The sequence below is a fragment of the Mustela erminea genome, chromosome 6 (assembly GCF_009829155.1).
Source record: "Mustela erminea isolate mMusErm1 chromosome 6, mMusErm1.Pri, whole genome shotgun sequence".
Lineage (NCBI taxonomy): Eukaryota > Metazoa > Chordata > Mammalia > Carnivora > Mustelidae > Mustela > Mustela erminea.
The window spans coordinates 119,309,175-119,324,299 of record NC_045619.1 but is presented as its reverse complement, the minus strand read 5'-3'; the positions used below and the strand labels follow the sequence as shown (position 1 = coordinate 119,324,299).

The 15,125-nt window shown below is 47.5% G+C and overlaps 1 protein-coding gene across 1 annotated transcript in view; it reads left to right on the top strand.

Moving 5' to 3' along the window:
• The window catches only part of FAM171A1 (family with sequence similarity 171 member A1), a 126,933-nt gene that overhangs the window by 91,391 nt on the left and 20,417 nt on the right, over positions 1-15,125 (top strand). Inside the window, exons 4-5 of the mRNA XM_032349494.1 lie at positions 2,353-2,511; positions 6,978-7,154. Coding sequence (XP_032205385.1) covers positions 2,353-2,511; positions 6,978-7,154 — 336 coding nt within the window. The remainder of the gene's footprint in view (positions 1-2,352; positions 2,512-6,977; positions 7,155-15,125) is intronic.

Genomic DNA, 15,125 nt, shown 5'->3' with positions numbered 1-15,125 from the left:
TCCCACGGAAATGCATGATATACCAGAGAACAAGAGGAGGCTGCAAGTCTGTTAGAGGGAGGGAGGGGGGGGGAGGGGCAGCCAGTGGCCCCTGAGAACCGAAGAGCTGCTGGGTCTGGGGTCTTCACGTTCCAGGCCAGTCCCCATGAGGGGGTCAGTGTGATTCCCCCTTCACCTGTCAGCAGCCGCCCTTTTCCAGAGGCCTGAAAGGGGGCAAGTGTCCCACCCTGTTCTGCCTCAGCCCTCATGAGGACAAGTCCCTCTGCCCTGTCATACTGTAGACACTTTTCTTATTTAGCAAGTTCGTTTCCCCCACGTGTGTAGCCCAGGTGAGCATCGGCAGCATTGTTTAGATTGAAGAACAGTAAAGAAAGAGAAATAAGTTCTCGGAAAGTCACTATAACTGACAGCCATAATAGGAGCAGGGAAAAATGTTACGTAGCTGGGGGTGAGGGTGTGAAAAAGAAAAGGTTGGCTTTGACTTTCTATCTCCAAGCGCAGCAGAGAGAAGAGCAGAGAAGCAGACTACTCCTCCTCAGGCATGGGGATTCCTGGGGGGTGCAAGGTATCCAAACTCTGTGCAGACCGAGGAGGGGACAGGAGGAAGACATCAGTCTTCTGTGACATCAAAGGAAAAGACCAGACTGAGCAGAGCTGGGAGTGAACAGAGACAGACACTTGGAGGCTAGTGCACGGCCATGGGTTGTTTTGGGGGTAGAGATGCCATGGGGCTTTGACACCAGGGTATGTATCTGTCCAGTTAGTTTCAGTGGAGGTGTCAGAAGGTAGACAGGAGTCATGACTTTAGGCATCTGGCTCCCAGGGGCCTCAAAGTGGGGCCTGTGCTTCACGGAGTGGAGAACCAGTCATCTGAGAACTTGGGTGATTTTTAGGTGGTACCCTAGGTGGTACCTGATCCAGGTACCCCAGACTTCACATCTGTCAGGCTCCTGCAGCCTTGCTTGCAGGAAGAGAAATGTGGCCTCTTTGGGGCGCCTGGGTGGCTCAGTTGTTACGTGTCGGCCTTTGGCTCAGGTCATGTTCCCAGGGTCCTGGGATTGAGCCCCTCATCTGACTCCCTGCTCAGTGGGGATCCTGCTTCTCCCTCTCCCATTCCCCCTGCTTGTGTCTCCTCTCTTGCAGTCTCTGTCAAATAAATAAAATCTTAAAAAAAAGAGAAATGTGGACTCTTTGATACCTTTGAGCTCTGAAACACCCTTCTGCTAGAACCCTTTTGGATAAGCTTATTCCCCACTTGAAACTTTCTGATCAGGGTTAAAAGGAACCCTGGGGTAGGTAGGCATAAAGACCATGGGCTCAGACAGCCCCAGATCTGGACCAGGGAGCCCCCAACCGACCGCAGGGGAAACCACAGGCCCTGGGGCAGGATGTGACCAGCACGGCTGGGCGGATCGTTGCTTTTGAGGAACGGCTCTTCTAATCCACAGAAGTGTGTTAAGTGCCACCACAACTTCCACTTCTATTAATTTGTGTCTTCAGAAGGTTTTTGCTGGTTTTGCGCAAAACGACTTAGCACCTTGACGTCTTGTGACTGTCGCCATAGCATTAAGGGAAAAACAGGTTCGGGTTCTGCAGTCAAAACAACATCTGGAGCACACGCCGCAGACGATGTCTCCGCGGGGAACTGTCTGCAGGGGCCCCTCCCGTCCTTCTGCACAGAGGAGCTGCGGGCAGCAATGGGAGCATTTCCACCTCCTTTCAAGAGCCTCCTCCTCAAAGAGGCAACGTAATGGGCGATGAATAGGGTGCCCCCCATCCCCAGAGACCAGATGCTCTGGCTGCAGTCTGCAGAAGCAAAAGCATTGGTTACTGTTGGGCTCTTGTTTGCAATTCTTGCCCGGGGCTGCCCGTGGAATTCTCTTGCTCTGCCTCCACTTGGTCTGTGGAGGTAAAGCAGATTTTACCAGAAGATTGAGGAGGTGTTTGTAACAGTCTCAGAGAGTATCGCTTGCTTTGTTTACGTAAAGAGATGAACCCATCATCTGTTCCTTTCACCCGTGTGGACTTCCTTTCCTAAAATGTTGCCCCCCTCCGCGGGCAAATGCTGGGCAGTGAAAAGCTCACTCACAAATAGGACTTGGAAAGCTTTTTTGTTAAAAACCTAAATAACATCCTGTGTCAAAACAAACGTGACAATGGGCTATTATTTCTAGCCCTATAATAGCATGTTGTCACATCTCTATGCCCTGTGCCAGTGGGGGAGGGGCGGAGATGCGGGGACCAGGGGGAGGGGCGGGGGAGGCGGGCCCTGCTGCTGCACGGAGAAGCGCTTCCTGGTTGCTGGAGATTTACTGCTCCTCTGGGAGGTAACTCAGAAGTTCATTTCTGCAGGTGCCCGGCCACAGCCCCGAGTTCACTTCCAGAGGAGAGCTCTGCGGCTGCCTGAGAACACCAGCTACAGCGACCTCACGGCCTTCCTCACGGCCGCCAGCTCCCCATCCGAGGTGGATAGTTTTCCTTATTTGCGAGGACTGGATGGAAATGGAACAGGTAATTGGAGTCTGTTCTCTTCTCAGCGGGGGTTTCTGTGTCTGAATCTTTGCATGTGGCTCGAGGCGTTAGGACTAACTGGAAGAACCAGAGTTGTGAAGTTGGAGCACGTTGGAAACGGTGTTAGGGGTTCCTGTCTACACCACGGCGGGAATACGTGTGAGTACATTCCTCTCCTTCAGCCATCCTGCCTCACGTCCCTTCGGAGCTCCCCTTTGGTAGACTAAATGTAATTCAGAGAAGTGCTTTTAATTGAAGTTGGTTTTTTTTTTCCCCCCCCCCAAAATACAAGGCTCTCTGGCCCTTGTCCCACTTGTCTCTGGAGTGGGTGCCCCCCGCAGGGATACCCAGCCCCTCCCACCCACGGGTCTCAGCGGGGAGGGGAAGAGGGGCAGTGGCTCTGATGCAGAGAGGCAGGACAACGGGCCCTGTCGTGTCTAGGAATCAGGAGCATTTAGGAACGGGAGCCTCGGCGCTCTACCGTGTGCCACCCAGCGTTTTCCCACATCTTCCCACCCTCTGCACTGTTCTCTCCACCTTGACTTGGCAAACAGCGGTCAGGCTTTGGTGTTGATTTGAATCCAGACCTCTAAGTCATCTCGGTCTGTGTCACCCTAGACTGGCCTGACGCAGAGCTAAAAAATCAGAGAAACTAAAAACCAGCAGCCAGAAAGTATGTAGTAATTCCTTACCGGTAAAAAAAAGACTGGCTCTCAGCCAGTGGTGCCCTTGGCACTCGCTGGGTCCCTACTCCTCGGGACTGGAAAGTGGAGGATGTGGAGGTCCTGAGTCATTTCTTGTCTCCCTTCTCCTTTTCTTGATACTTTGGACTAGTCGCAACGTAAACGTGAAAACTGGAGTCTGTTCTGGGCGAAATCCCGCTAGGTGAGGAGGTGACCGCATTTTCCCAGAAACGCTTTAATTGAATTTCCCTGACTTGTCCGGTGCTTTCCATAAATGGATCTTGGGTCCTTCTGAAAAAGCTTGTATACCTGCAGCATCTGATTCATTTTGTAGAATGCTGGCGAATTTCTGGTGACTGATCAAAGTGACCTGGTAATTGGTAACTCCCTTTTCGCCTGTCGCTGGCACCTGCTTTCAGAAATGGTTCTTCCAGTGTTATGCGTGATGAAAATGCAATTAAGATCAGTAATTGGCCATCAGATAAAACCGCATGGCAGTCACTTTAAGTAAACATTATTGGGGGAAATGTTGGCTTTTACTTTTAAGCGTATGGCTTGAGGAGAAAAGTCGTATTTCAGGGAACACGAAAAAGTACAATTTGAGACCATCGTGCAACCTCCTGCCAGTGTCCCCAACAAATGATGCACAATCACAAAACCCTAACTTGGAGGGACAGCCTCATTCCTGAGAGCTCATTAATTTTTCTGTGCCCCACTTCCAAAAGCTCTTGAATAAATTATGAAACCAGAGATGATGAGGAAAGGAGAACGCAAAGACATAGAACTATTGATTTTAGTGGGGTTTGCTTTATTTTAAAATCACTCTGTTATTTCAGAGGAAAGAAGGTCTTCAGAAGGTTACATGCAACTTCTTTTCCATTGAAATAACTGACAGCTGATGTGGGAAGAGGAATCAGACACTCCTTGAGCGCTGCCAGGAAAGGCGGCCACCCCTGGGCGTGTTGGTTCACACCTGTGAGGGCAATAGGAGCGTGGGCTTTGCTTAGCACCCCGACATCTCGTCAGCTAGGTGCCTGTTTCTGGTTTTGTGGTGCAGAGCCTCTCTTCCCCGCACCCCCCACACTTGCTCATGGCAGGGCCACAAAATACCTATAAAATGGCCCACACATACCTATAAAATGGCGGGTCGTAACTGGAGTCTGGGAATGGTGAATGGAGGCCGCGAATGGGACTGGAAAGGGCTCTGGAGGCTGGTTTCCTCGGAGTATTCTTGGTCGTGTCCAGTCAGTGGGAGTTTCTAGAGTTGTAAATAGAACAACTCAGCCAGATGGAGGTTTGGCCCACTTTCTCATTCATTCCCCTGCGTCCACCTGCTCCACAGTTTCCTGGTGTCACACGGGGCAACCTCATCCCCCACATGGGTCCGAGATGCTCCACTTTCCCAGCATCACACTCCCCACTCTGATTGCTAAGAAGGCACACCACTGCCCTCTGACATTCCCAAGGGTTTTCAAGGAATGACTCCTGCTAGTAACTCCAGGAAGACAGAGAGGAGTCGGTAAAACGACTAACAACCAGCAAAGATGGTAACAGAAGTCAAAGCCAGACAGAACCCTAGATGCTCTCCAAACCGAACCCTTTATATTACAAGGGATGGGTCGGAGGCCTCCTAAGCTTGGTCCAGTGGTGCTGTCCCTCACCCTGCTGGCTTTGCCTGACTACTATCTTTATTCGGTCATGACAGGAGCCTGGTAACATCAGGAGGGAACAAGAAGGAAAGACCTTATTATATACAAACCTCAGTGCTTTGTCGCAGTCTTAGAATAAGGCCTGGAAGGGAAACAATTGAGCCCTTCCAGAATAAAGAGAGTGGGAGGGTAAAGAGAGAGTGTTTGGGAAGGCATAGAGTAGGAGTGGACATTTAGCAGGGCACTGAGAAAGAAAAGAAGCCTCAAGAAAGCGGGTATCACTGCCTATGGTTTCTTCTAATGGAGAGCTTTTAAAAGAACCTTAAATCACATGAACCTGATGTATATTGCTTTAACTAAGATGCCCTTTTCTGCAATGCGTACTTACTTCTGAATGTTTATAGCTGAGTCTGTTTTCTTTCCATAGGCTCATAGGAAAGCATCTAGTCCAGATGATGCAGATAAGAAAAGCAAATCCCTAAGGAGCAAAGTAACTTGCCTGAGGCCACGTGTGCAGCTAGAGGGGGCATCGGGTACTGGAAACCCGGCTTCCTGGATGAGGAGTGTGCAAAAGAAAAAAGGAAGGGAGAATTCCTGAGTGGGCATGAGGAGGCGGAACTAAGTGGGAGGCAAGGTTGGGTGATGAGTCTGGAAGGTTGTTCTAGCCGACCTGCTGCTTCCCTCTGCGGACCTCCTGCCTCGGGTTTGCTGGTGGCAGCAGCGCTCCCCAGTTGAGAACATATGTCCAAGTTGTTTATACCAAGTCTAGTGAGTTCCTGAATTTCTCTTGGTTTTCACTTCTGTCTCATCCGGAAAGTCTAACAGAACCTAGAGAGGTACATGGTAGACCTACCTGGCTTTTTACTCCTGTGTCTTCTTGGGGCAGTTGGCACATTTAGGTCTCCATCCAGAAGATGCTTTGACCAGAAATCTGGTAAATCCTGGGTTTGGATTTTCTTTACCCTAAAGTGAAATGGCCAGACTGCAAGATTTCAGAACTTGAACCTGATTCCAGGATGGACCTTTTGATGAAATTCCCATCATCATGCCTTTTCCTTCAAGGACAGAGATGGGCATAAATTGTGAAAGGTAGCACTGTCGTGACCCATACATACATTGCTCTACAAAGGGTTTAGCTATAACTGGTGTTGAACCCTAAAATTCACTTAGATTCACTTTAAATGTTTATATCTAGTCCTAAGTGGAGGTTTGCATTAACTCAGGGAATTGATAGGTTGGTAGGTATCTAAGTACCTTAAGAAATCCTATAGATTATGTTCTGATGGAGCTTACATTTTTTTTTAATCACCATGCTTTTGTCATTGTGCTCAAGATTTAAAATTATAACAGAAAACATTTTGTGTGATATTATATTTCACTGGAGAAAAATTGTCCTGAAATGGATTACTTAAGTATATAAATATAATATCACTGTCATAAGCATTCCCTGATTTATCTATAAAGTAGGCAGTCATTAAAGCATAGGCTTGGGTAAAAGCCCTCTAATGTAGAATAATTGGGGTATTAAATTCCTTTTAAACAGATCAAAATAACAATGGCAACTAAAATAACTCATAAATATTTCAAGTCCAAGTTTTCAGTAGTTTACTTTTAGTAGAAGCATTCCTTGGGGGGAAAAAAATCCCCCCCCCCTTTTTTTAAGCAGTCTCTAATGTAAAACATTTGGTTTCACAATGGGGCTCTGCCAAATAATTAACACGTGCATGGGGCTGACTTTGTCTAGGAGTTGATGTCAGCGATTTCTGCACAGGATATCCTGTCCTCTCACTTTATAGATGAGTCTTTTCCTTTGGAGGTTCCCTTTTTGAAAGCAAAGCACCGCAGTGTATTTGGAGTCGGCAAACCTGAGCTTGGATCCCAGACAGACCCCCACGCCCCTGGGGCCAGCTCCTGTCGACGACTGCCCTCCGTGAGCCTGTTGCTTTTACGTATAAAATGTGGATTTTGCCTGCCTTACAAAGGTGCAGTGAGGATTTTAGAAATGCCAAGTGCTTACTACAGTCCCTGGCGTGTAAGAGGCACCGTACTTTGTGAATGGTGGGTGCAGACAGTGGCCTGAGCCCCACATAGGTCCCTTCTGCACGTGTGATGGAGAATTCCCTCTTGCTTGCAGGAAACGGCACCAGGTACGACCTGACCCCAGTCACGGCCGTCAGCGTCCACTTGCTCAGCGGCGATGGGACGCCAGTGCTGGTGGATGGGCCCATTTATGTCACCGTGCCCCTGGCCACGCAGAGCAGTCTGAGGCACAATGCCTACGTGGCGGCGTGGCGGTTTGACCAGAAGCTGGGTAAGCGAGACTCCGTGATTGGCTAGCAGGTGACTTCATGACTAATGGATTTCTCTTTTAAGAAGCCCGTCCAAGTCTCCTTTCCTTGCAGGTACTGAATGCACCATGAGGTTTCTGGCTGATGAAACTCACGCCACTGGGCCATGCAGGTGCACTCTCAGAAGGGTCCTCTTGCTTTTGTTTTTGTGGTACATTTAAGCTAACTTTCTTGAGCCTTTAAAGGTTATTAGAGCTAAAATCAGCTCCGCTAATCTTTAACCTTTTATCCTGTGAAAGTTCTATCCTCTCTCTCGGTCATGTGGTTTTTTAAGTTAATGAAAAAGGAAAAACATTGCCAACAATGTCCCAAAAGAGAAACCAAAATGAGCCGTAATCCCCCTATCTAGGAAAAAACCACTCATCGAATTTTGCATTACATCCTCCTGGTCGTTCCGCCATGCACGTATGTGATAGGTTTCTGTTGCTGGATGACAGATTGCCCCAAGACTCAGCAGCTTCAAACAACACTGAGCATCTCTTAGCTCACATTTCTGGAGGGCCAGGGGTCCAGGCAGAGCCCAACTGGGAGGGTGGTTTCTGGGTCAGGGCCACTAGCAAGCTTGCAGCTGGGCCGCCAGCCAGGGCTGTGTTCATCTCGGGGTCCAGTAGGGGCTGGTGATGCGCTTGCAGTCCCGCAAGGCTGTTGCAGGCCTTGGCTCCTCACCAGCCTTGGTCTGTCGGTCGGAAGCTTCCATTCCTTGCCGGGGGGTCCTCCCATAGGGCTGCTCACACCGTGGCAGCTTGCGTTCACCAGAGCAAATGACCCAAGGAAAAAAAAGTAAAATGAAACACAGAAGGACAAGTGGGCAAAATGGAAGAAGTCACCCAGTCTTTTACAGCCTAATGTCAAAGGGGCACACCGTCACTTCTTTCCAGATGCTATTGGTCACAGGGCCCAACGTGGGTACACGGTGGGGTGGACCGTACATGTGTGTGAATGCCCGCAAGTGGGGATCCCTGGGGCCCTATTAGAAAGACTGCGTTCCACAAAATATATTTTTAACAGGAATGGGATTACGTGCTGTACGCTGTTCTGTAACTTGCCTTTAAAAATCACTAGCATATCATAAACATCTTTACCAAGCATCCGCTGTGAGTCCTCAACGTCAGAATTAATGATTGCGTAGTATTTCATTATGTTAATGTGCCGTAATTTGGTGGCCCTGTGCCCTAGAACTAGAGAACACATTACTGTTCTTACCAGGGCTGGGATAAATATCTTTGTAGCTAAATCTTTAGGCATGGCCGTGATTGTTTCCTTAGGATAAAATTTTAGAGGAAGTGATGCTGCTGGATTAAAAATGTATGAAATTCTAAAGCTTTTAATACATCCTTCCAGACTGTTCTGTAGGAAGTTTTATAGTTGATACTCATCACAGCAATATGGGCTCCCATGTCCGTGTGCTTGGATTTCCATACCGTCTTCATTCTTACACCCCTTGGGTATTCCGTACCTTGAAAGTCAAGCTTGAAAATACCAGTTTTCAGATGCCCTCGTCCAGGATTTTAAAGCGTTAGACTTTGTACAAAGATTATTGGGAGATGTTTGATGTCCAATGTATTTTCAAAGATACCTAATTCCATGAGTAGTCAAATCATAGTTCTGGGAATTTATAGTAGAAAAGAAATGCCTGTTGGGTAAGGTAGGGTTTGGTTTTGTTTTGTTTGTTTTATTTTGTTTTGCTTTCCAAATAATTACTAACAGGAGCCATAATTGTGTGGAATTCACTAATTTTACTAAAGACGTACTAAACTTGACACTAATGGATGGACGGTGCCATTGCATTAACATACACTGCACTGAGGTAGGCTACCACTGACATTGTATGCCATGACTTAGTCGGGACCTAAGGAGCCCAGCACTCCCAGAAGCCAACAAATTGAGAGGGGCCTGACTAGGAAAATCTCAGAAGCACACAGGAGAAAGTAGGAAGGAGAAGGGAGACAGCTCACATTTTGTATCCTGAAAACCTGGGTCTGCTCTTGTAAAGCTGTAAGTCCCACCTTGGGCAAATCCCCATGCCTGTTTTCTCATTCAGATAAGGCATGTGTTTGTCGAGGCTCTTATTTCTTTGCATATTCTGCTTCTTTCCTTTTGACCTCCCAGTTGGCCGCAAACGTGCCCAGGCCAGTGCTCTAGAGCCGCAGCATGGCATGTGGTTAAGAGCAAGTGGTCTGGGGGCACACTGGATTAGAACTCCGACTCTGGTACCCACTGGCTGTGTGGCCCCGGGCAAATTACTTAACCTCTCTGTGCCAGTTTCCTCAACTGTGAAATGGTGATGATAATAACAATACCTAATGTTGTTAAAGTGAGTGTACTAGACAAAGTTCTCCAGAGAAATAACCAATAGTGTGTGTGTGTGTGTGTGTGTGTGTGTGTGTGTGTGTGTATGGTGGGTAGGTAGGTAAGTAAAGGAGGAAACCGATTTATTTTAAGGAATTGGCTTATACATTTGTGGAAGCTGGCAAATCCATAATCCGCAGGGTCAGCCGGCAGACTGGAGACCCAGAGAGGAGCCAGTGCTACCGTTTGAGCCCAAAGGTAGTCTGCTGGCAGAATTCTTTCTTCCTTGGGGGAGGTCAGTCTTTTTTCTTAATGCCTTCAACTGACTAGATGAGGCCCACCCACATTATGAAGAGTAATCTGCTTTACTTAGCCTACTGATTTAATATTGTTAATCTCATTTTTAAAAAAATACCTTCACAGCAAAATTGATATGTGCTTGACCAAATATCGAGGGACCATGGCCTAGCCAAGTTGACACAAAAAATTAACCACTCCAAGGAGAAAATGAATTAATGGTTGTAAGAGGCTTAGTAGAGCACCTAGCAGAGAGCAAGGACATTGTAAGAGTTTATAAACAGAAGCCTCCCTGTCCTGTAGAAAGCTCTCACAGACTGTGCCCTCGAAACCTCTTAACCCAGATCTCTTGAAGGATTGTTCTCCATGTGCTGCTTCCATTTCTCAGCCCACCGTGATCCCGTTCCTGCTACCAGCTCATGGGAAACAGGTCACCAAGGAGCTGCACAACTCTGAAAGCAGGTGACCTCCTCATCTGCTTTGAAGTCTCTGCAGCGTTTGAAGGGCTTCCTTCCTTATGAAGGGCCCTCCTCTGTTGACTCTCTGACTCAGTTTCCCCCTGGGTCCTCCTCGTCTGCTGGCTGCTGGCCTCTGCCCAGCTGCTACCTTACCTTACATCAGTTGCTGGGTCATCTCACCTCTTTCCTCACTCCCATGACTCCCCATGCACCCAGGTCCTGGTTTCTGCTCTGTGTTTCTGAACTTCCAGTAGACATCCATTTATGAATGTGCCATGGGAAAGTCAAGTCCAAGATGCCTAAAATTAAGGCTTATTAGTGAACTCTCACTCTAGCATCTAAACCTCTTCTTGTTCCCTTTCTTGGTTAAGGATATCGCCTACCAGTCCATCAGAGTAGAAACCAGAGAGTTGTCCCCACTTTATTCCTGCAGCCACAGCTGGTCCTGTGTTGCTGTCAGATCAGCATTTTTTAAGCTTTCCCTCTCCCCATCCTCTCCATGTTACCTCTGCCTCGGTTCAGACTCTTGCCCCATTTTCTGCCCAATTCCTGTAGCTGTTGGCGGGCCTTCCGTCTCTCTTCCCTCCACTAGGTCTTCTGTATCGCTATGTAGGTTATTTTTCCAAAGCACAGACCACTTTCCCACGTGAGATTGTCCCCAAGCTACTCGTAGTGAACCAGTCCATGCTTCTCGGGCACACAGATGCCTTCAGAGCCAGCCCCTGCCTTTCTCTCTGCCTCATTTCAAGCCACTGTCTTCTGCACACCTGCATTGCTACAGCACCAAACTGTCTGCTTTTCCCCTTCCCCGGCTGCACTGAGGGGTCCCCATTGCTTGTCACATTATGTGGGTGGGATCTCTGTTTTCAAATCCCTTTCTCCAACCCCTAAATAGTCATGTAGCCCTTCTCACTTAAATTGTATGTATTACAGGGATACTAGAAATACATATGAGCAGGGCCTTGCATTTTCTTAGTTATCAGGGCAGTTGAATGTATTATGAAATAACATTTGTACTTAAGAAGACTGTCTACACAGAAGACAATCATATACATACGAACAGAGAGATTGCACGTACTGTGATCATGGCAGTCCTTGTGAGGCAGACAGGAGTCAGAACCGGAGGAGATGGCAACAGGGTGTTGGAAGCAGAAACTCAAGTGATGTCCTTTGACTATGGAGGAAGAGGTCACAGGCCAAGGAACACAGGCAGCAATGAGAAGCTGAAAAAGGCAATGCCACAGATTTTCCCCTGGGAGCCTCCCTCCTCCAGAAGGATCCAAGCCTGTGGACACCTTGACTTGGGCTCTGGGGAACTAACTTCAGACCTTTCACTTCCAGAACTACAAGAGAATACAGTTGGGTTGTGATTTTTTGTTTTTGTTTTTGTTTTTAAGATTTTATTTATTTATTTGACAGACAGAGATCACAAGTAGGCAGAGAGGCAGGCAGAGAGAGAGGGGGAAGCAGGCTCCCCGCTGAGCAGAGAGCCCGACGCGGGCTCGATCCCAGGACCCTGAGATCATGATCTGAGCTGAAGGCAGAGACTTTAACCCACTGAGCCACCCGGGTGCCCCACGTTTTTTTTGTTTTTTTTTGTTTTTTTTTTTTTATAGCAACCTAAAGGAACAAAGATGCTGGAACACAACCATACCCATTTGTGGATGGTCTGCATGAGTGCTGTCTCATTACGCCCATGGAGCTGAATGGATGAGACAGAGACTGGATGTCCCCACAAACTTAAAATACATACTGACTTCATACAGAAAAATGTGATCCTTGTTCTAAAAGGCCTGCAACAGGGAAGCTCTTACCGTTCTAGTATTAGAATGTAGACTCTAGGGGCGTCTGGGTGGCTCAGTTGGTTCAGCATCTGTCTTTGGCTCAGGTCATGATCTCAGGATCCTGGGATCAAGCCCTGCATCAGGCTCCCTGCTGCCTCTGCCTGCTGTTCCCCTTGCTTGTGCGTGCTCTCTCTCTCTGACAAATAAATAAAATCTTTAAAAAAAAAAAAAAATGTAGATTCTAGCTCATGGTCTGCAGGCCCGAAGTGGGGGTGCCTGGTGCAGCCACAGTCCGTACTTCCTGCCCTCCAGGTAGCCCTCCAGCATTGTGCCAAAAGAGAGAATTGATGCCCAGAGTGATAACAGCTTTGTTATAGGGCAAGACTTCAAATTCTCTAAAGAAAGATGAAATCGCTTTTACTCCCATGGGACTTTTATTTGAAAAATAAATCTGCATGTTAACACTAACTTGAATACCACAGTCCGTGACTGCCAGATAACCAAAGTGTACTCTTAAGAGAGGGACCTAAAGGGGCTCCCTTTCAGACACCATTAGAGTGGCCTCCGTATTTGATGCCGCCATTTATCGCTCTTGTCCTCTGCTTTCTTTTAGTGGCTACAGTTATCTTTTTTCTTTCTTTTGGAACATACGAGAAATTTTCCATTATACAAATTAGCATCTCCACCCTTCAACCCACGTGTTCGTCGGAGGATGACCAAATAGATCAGCACTCTGAGAACATAAGTAAAGTTGGATTTTGTTTAGTATGTTACAGCAGTTTGAATTGGCTCATTGTTACGTGCCCTTTCAAAAAAAAAAAACAAAAGCTTTTTTTTTAAGAAGTGCAGCTTGCATATACTAGAATTCAGACCTTTGCTGTATTTACATGCAGCACTGAAGCTGTCGTGTTCAAATGCCACTTGATGCTGCAGGGGGGGACTTGGTATAGTGAGCACAAGTCTTTCTCTTGAGTAGTTAACGGATTTCTTGAACTTATGATCTTCTAGTGGTGCGTTTTTGCAAACTAGAACAATGCCAGTGTCTGTGTCATGGGTGGGGAGGGGGAAGGGTGTCGTGGACATGCACACATCCTCGTCAGTCACATGCGGGGGTGCAGTGTGTCCTTTGGAGGAAGTGGTTTTCCTGTCCAGGTCTGGCACATGAAGTTTCACTGATCTTGTTGAATGCATCGTAGCTGAGGCTTTCTGGGCCATCCAGGAGCATTCTGTCAGCTTGCTTTTACAGGCATTTGCTCTCTCGCCTAGAACTGGGACAGCAGATGGCTGTCCAATGTTCCCCGGTTGTCAGACTGTGATCTGACTTGATGCCCTGAGGAAGGGTCACTTCTGAACATGCAAACCAGGTCAGTGGTTCGGATTGAAAGTGACCGAGTGACATTGGCCAAGAAATCAACCTTTCGGTTTCTGGATGTGATGAGTTTCTGCCGTTTAATGATCAGTTGGGTTACTGGATTTGAATACTCTCATACTAACGAGATGACAGAAATAAAAGCATCTTCTAAGTGGAGCTACATTGTAGAATCCAGTTTTAACTGCCTTCCCAAAACACAGCCTGCAGAGTGTGTGTGGGTTGCTATAGAAATGGCAGTTAGTGAACCACCTCTTAGCATGCCTGTATGGTGCATATGTAGCAGGCAGGATCCCCTCTCAGAGCTGGCCTGGAGGGCCTTGGTCTCCGCTTCAGACGGTGAACGTGACTTCCGATCCCGGGCTCTCTGAATTAGTCCATTTCGGTAAGTTACAGACAGCCTGCCCTCTGAGGTGGAGCTTGATTTAAAACATAGATCTGGATGTTTTTTCCATTTCATTGTATTTTTTGGTGGGGGGAGGTAGGGATAGGAGTTCTTATAGCACCAAATTATGTTTGGAACTGGCAAAAAAAATGAACCTAATATCACTGCCTTATCTTCTCTCTCTACCCTGAGCCCTACATCAGGAGGAAAGGTGACATACCAAATACTGAGATGTAAAGACTGAATTACAAGGATGAACTATATTATACGGGCTGGGCAAAAGTTAGAACAAAAGGAGTTCATGTTTCTAGCAATTAAGTGCATATTTACTTGCGTGATATTAATTTTAGAACCATACATGCCATCGTTTATTTTTTCAAAAAGAACAGACTCTGGGGACACCTGGGTGGCTCAGTCAGTTAAGCCTCTGCCTTTGGCTCAGGTCATGATCCCAGGGTCCTGGGATCGAGTCCCACATCAGGCTCCTTGTTCAGCAGGAAGCCTGCTTCTCCCTCTGCCTGCCGCTCCCCCACTTGTGTGCTATTTCTCTGACAAATAAATAAATTAAATTAAATTAAAAAGAACAGACTCCGTAGGTAAGAGTACTACAAAGAAGGAAGCAGACTTACCTAATCTTAAGTGTGATGTCAGTAGATCCTTAAGAAAGATGGTAAGAGGGACGCCTGGGTGGCTCAGTGGGTTAAGCCGCTGCCTTCGGCTCAGGTCATGATCCCAGCGTCCTGGGATCGAGTCCCACATCGGGCTCCTTGCTCGGCAGGGAGTCTGCTTCTCCCTCTGCCTCTGCCTGCCATTCTGTCTGCCTGTGTTCGCTCTCTCTCCCTCTCTCTCTCTGACAAATAAAAAAATCTTTAAAAAAAAAAAAAAAAAAAAGAAAGATGGTAAGAAGTAAGTCTTCTCCCAGAGAAGGCTGTTTCTTAGAAACAAATAAATAACTCCCAGGAAAGGAGTCTCCACTTCCCCAGATGTTAAAATTGCCTGCAAAAGTGAATTCCGGCTTCTGTTGGATATGTCGGAGAAACCAAGGTAATTTACCTGCAAAGAAAGCCAACCGAAATGATGGAAAGGAGAGAAAGGGACACTGGAGGGAGGGACAGGATGTCATTTGAGTACATGGTGATAATCCGGCTGAACTCTCGCTGACCGGAAATCTCACCTGCCACGTGGCCAACAAACTGGTGTGGTTTCGAGACACAGATGGGCATCTTTTCACCACAACAGACCATGAGCATCACCGCTTTGACGCGCGGCCCCCGTTGTCCGAGGGGAGAACGCTCAGGCTGAGGAGCCCGTGTGCTGCCGGTGGGGAGAACAGAGGCACACTGATCTCAGAA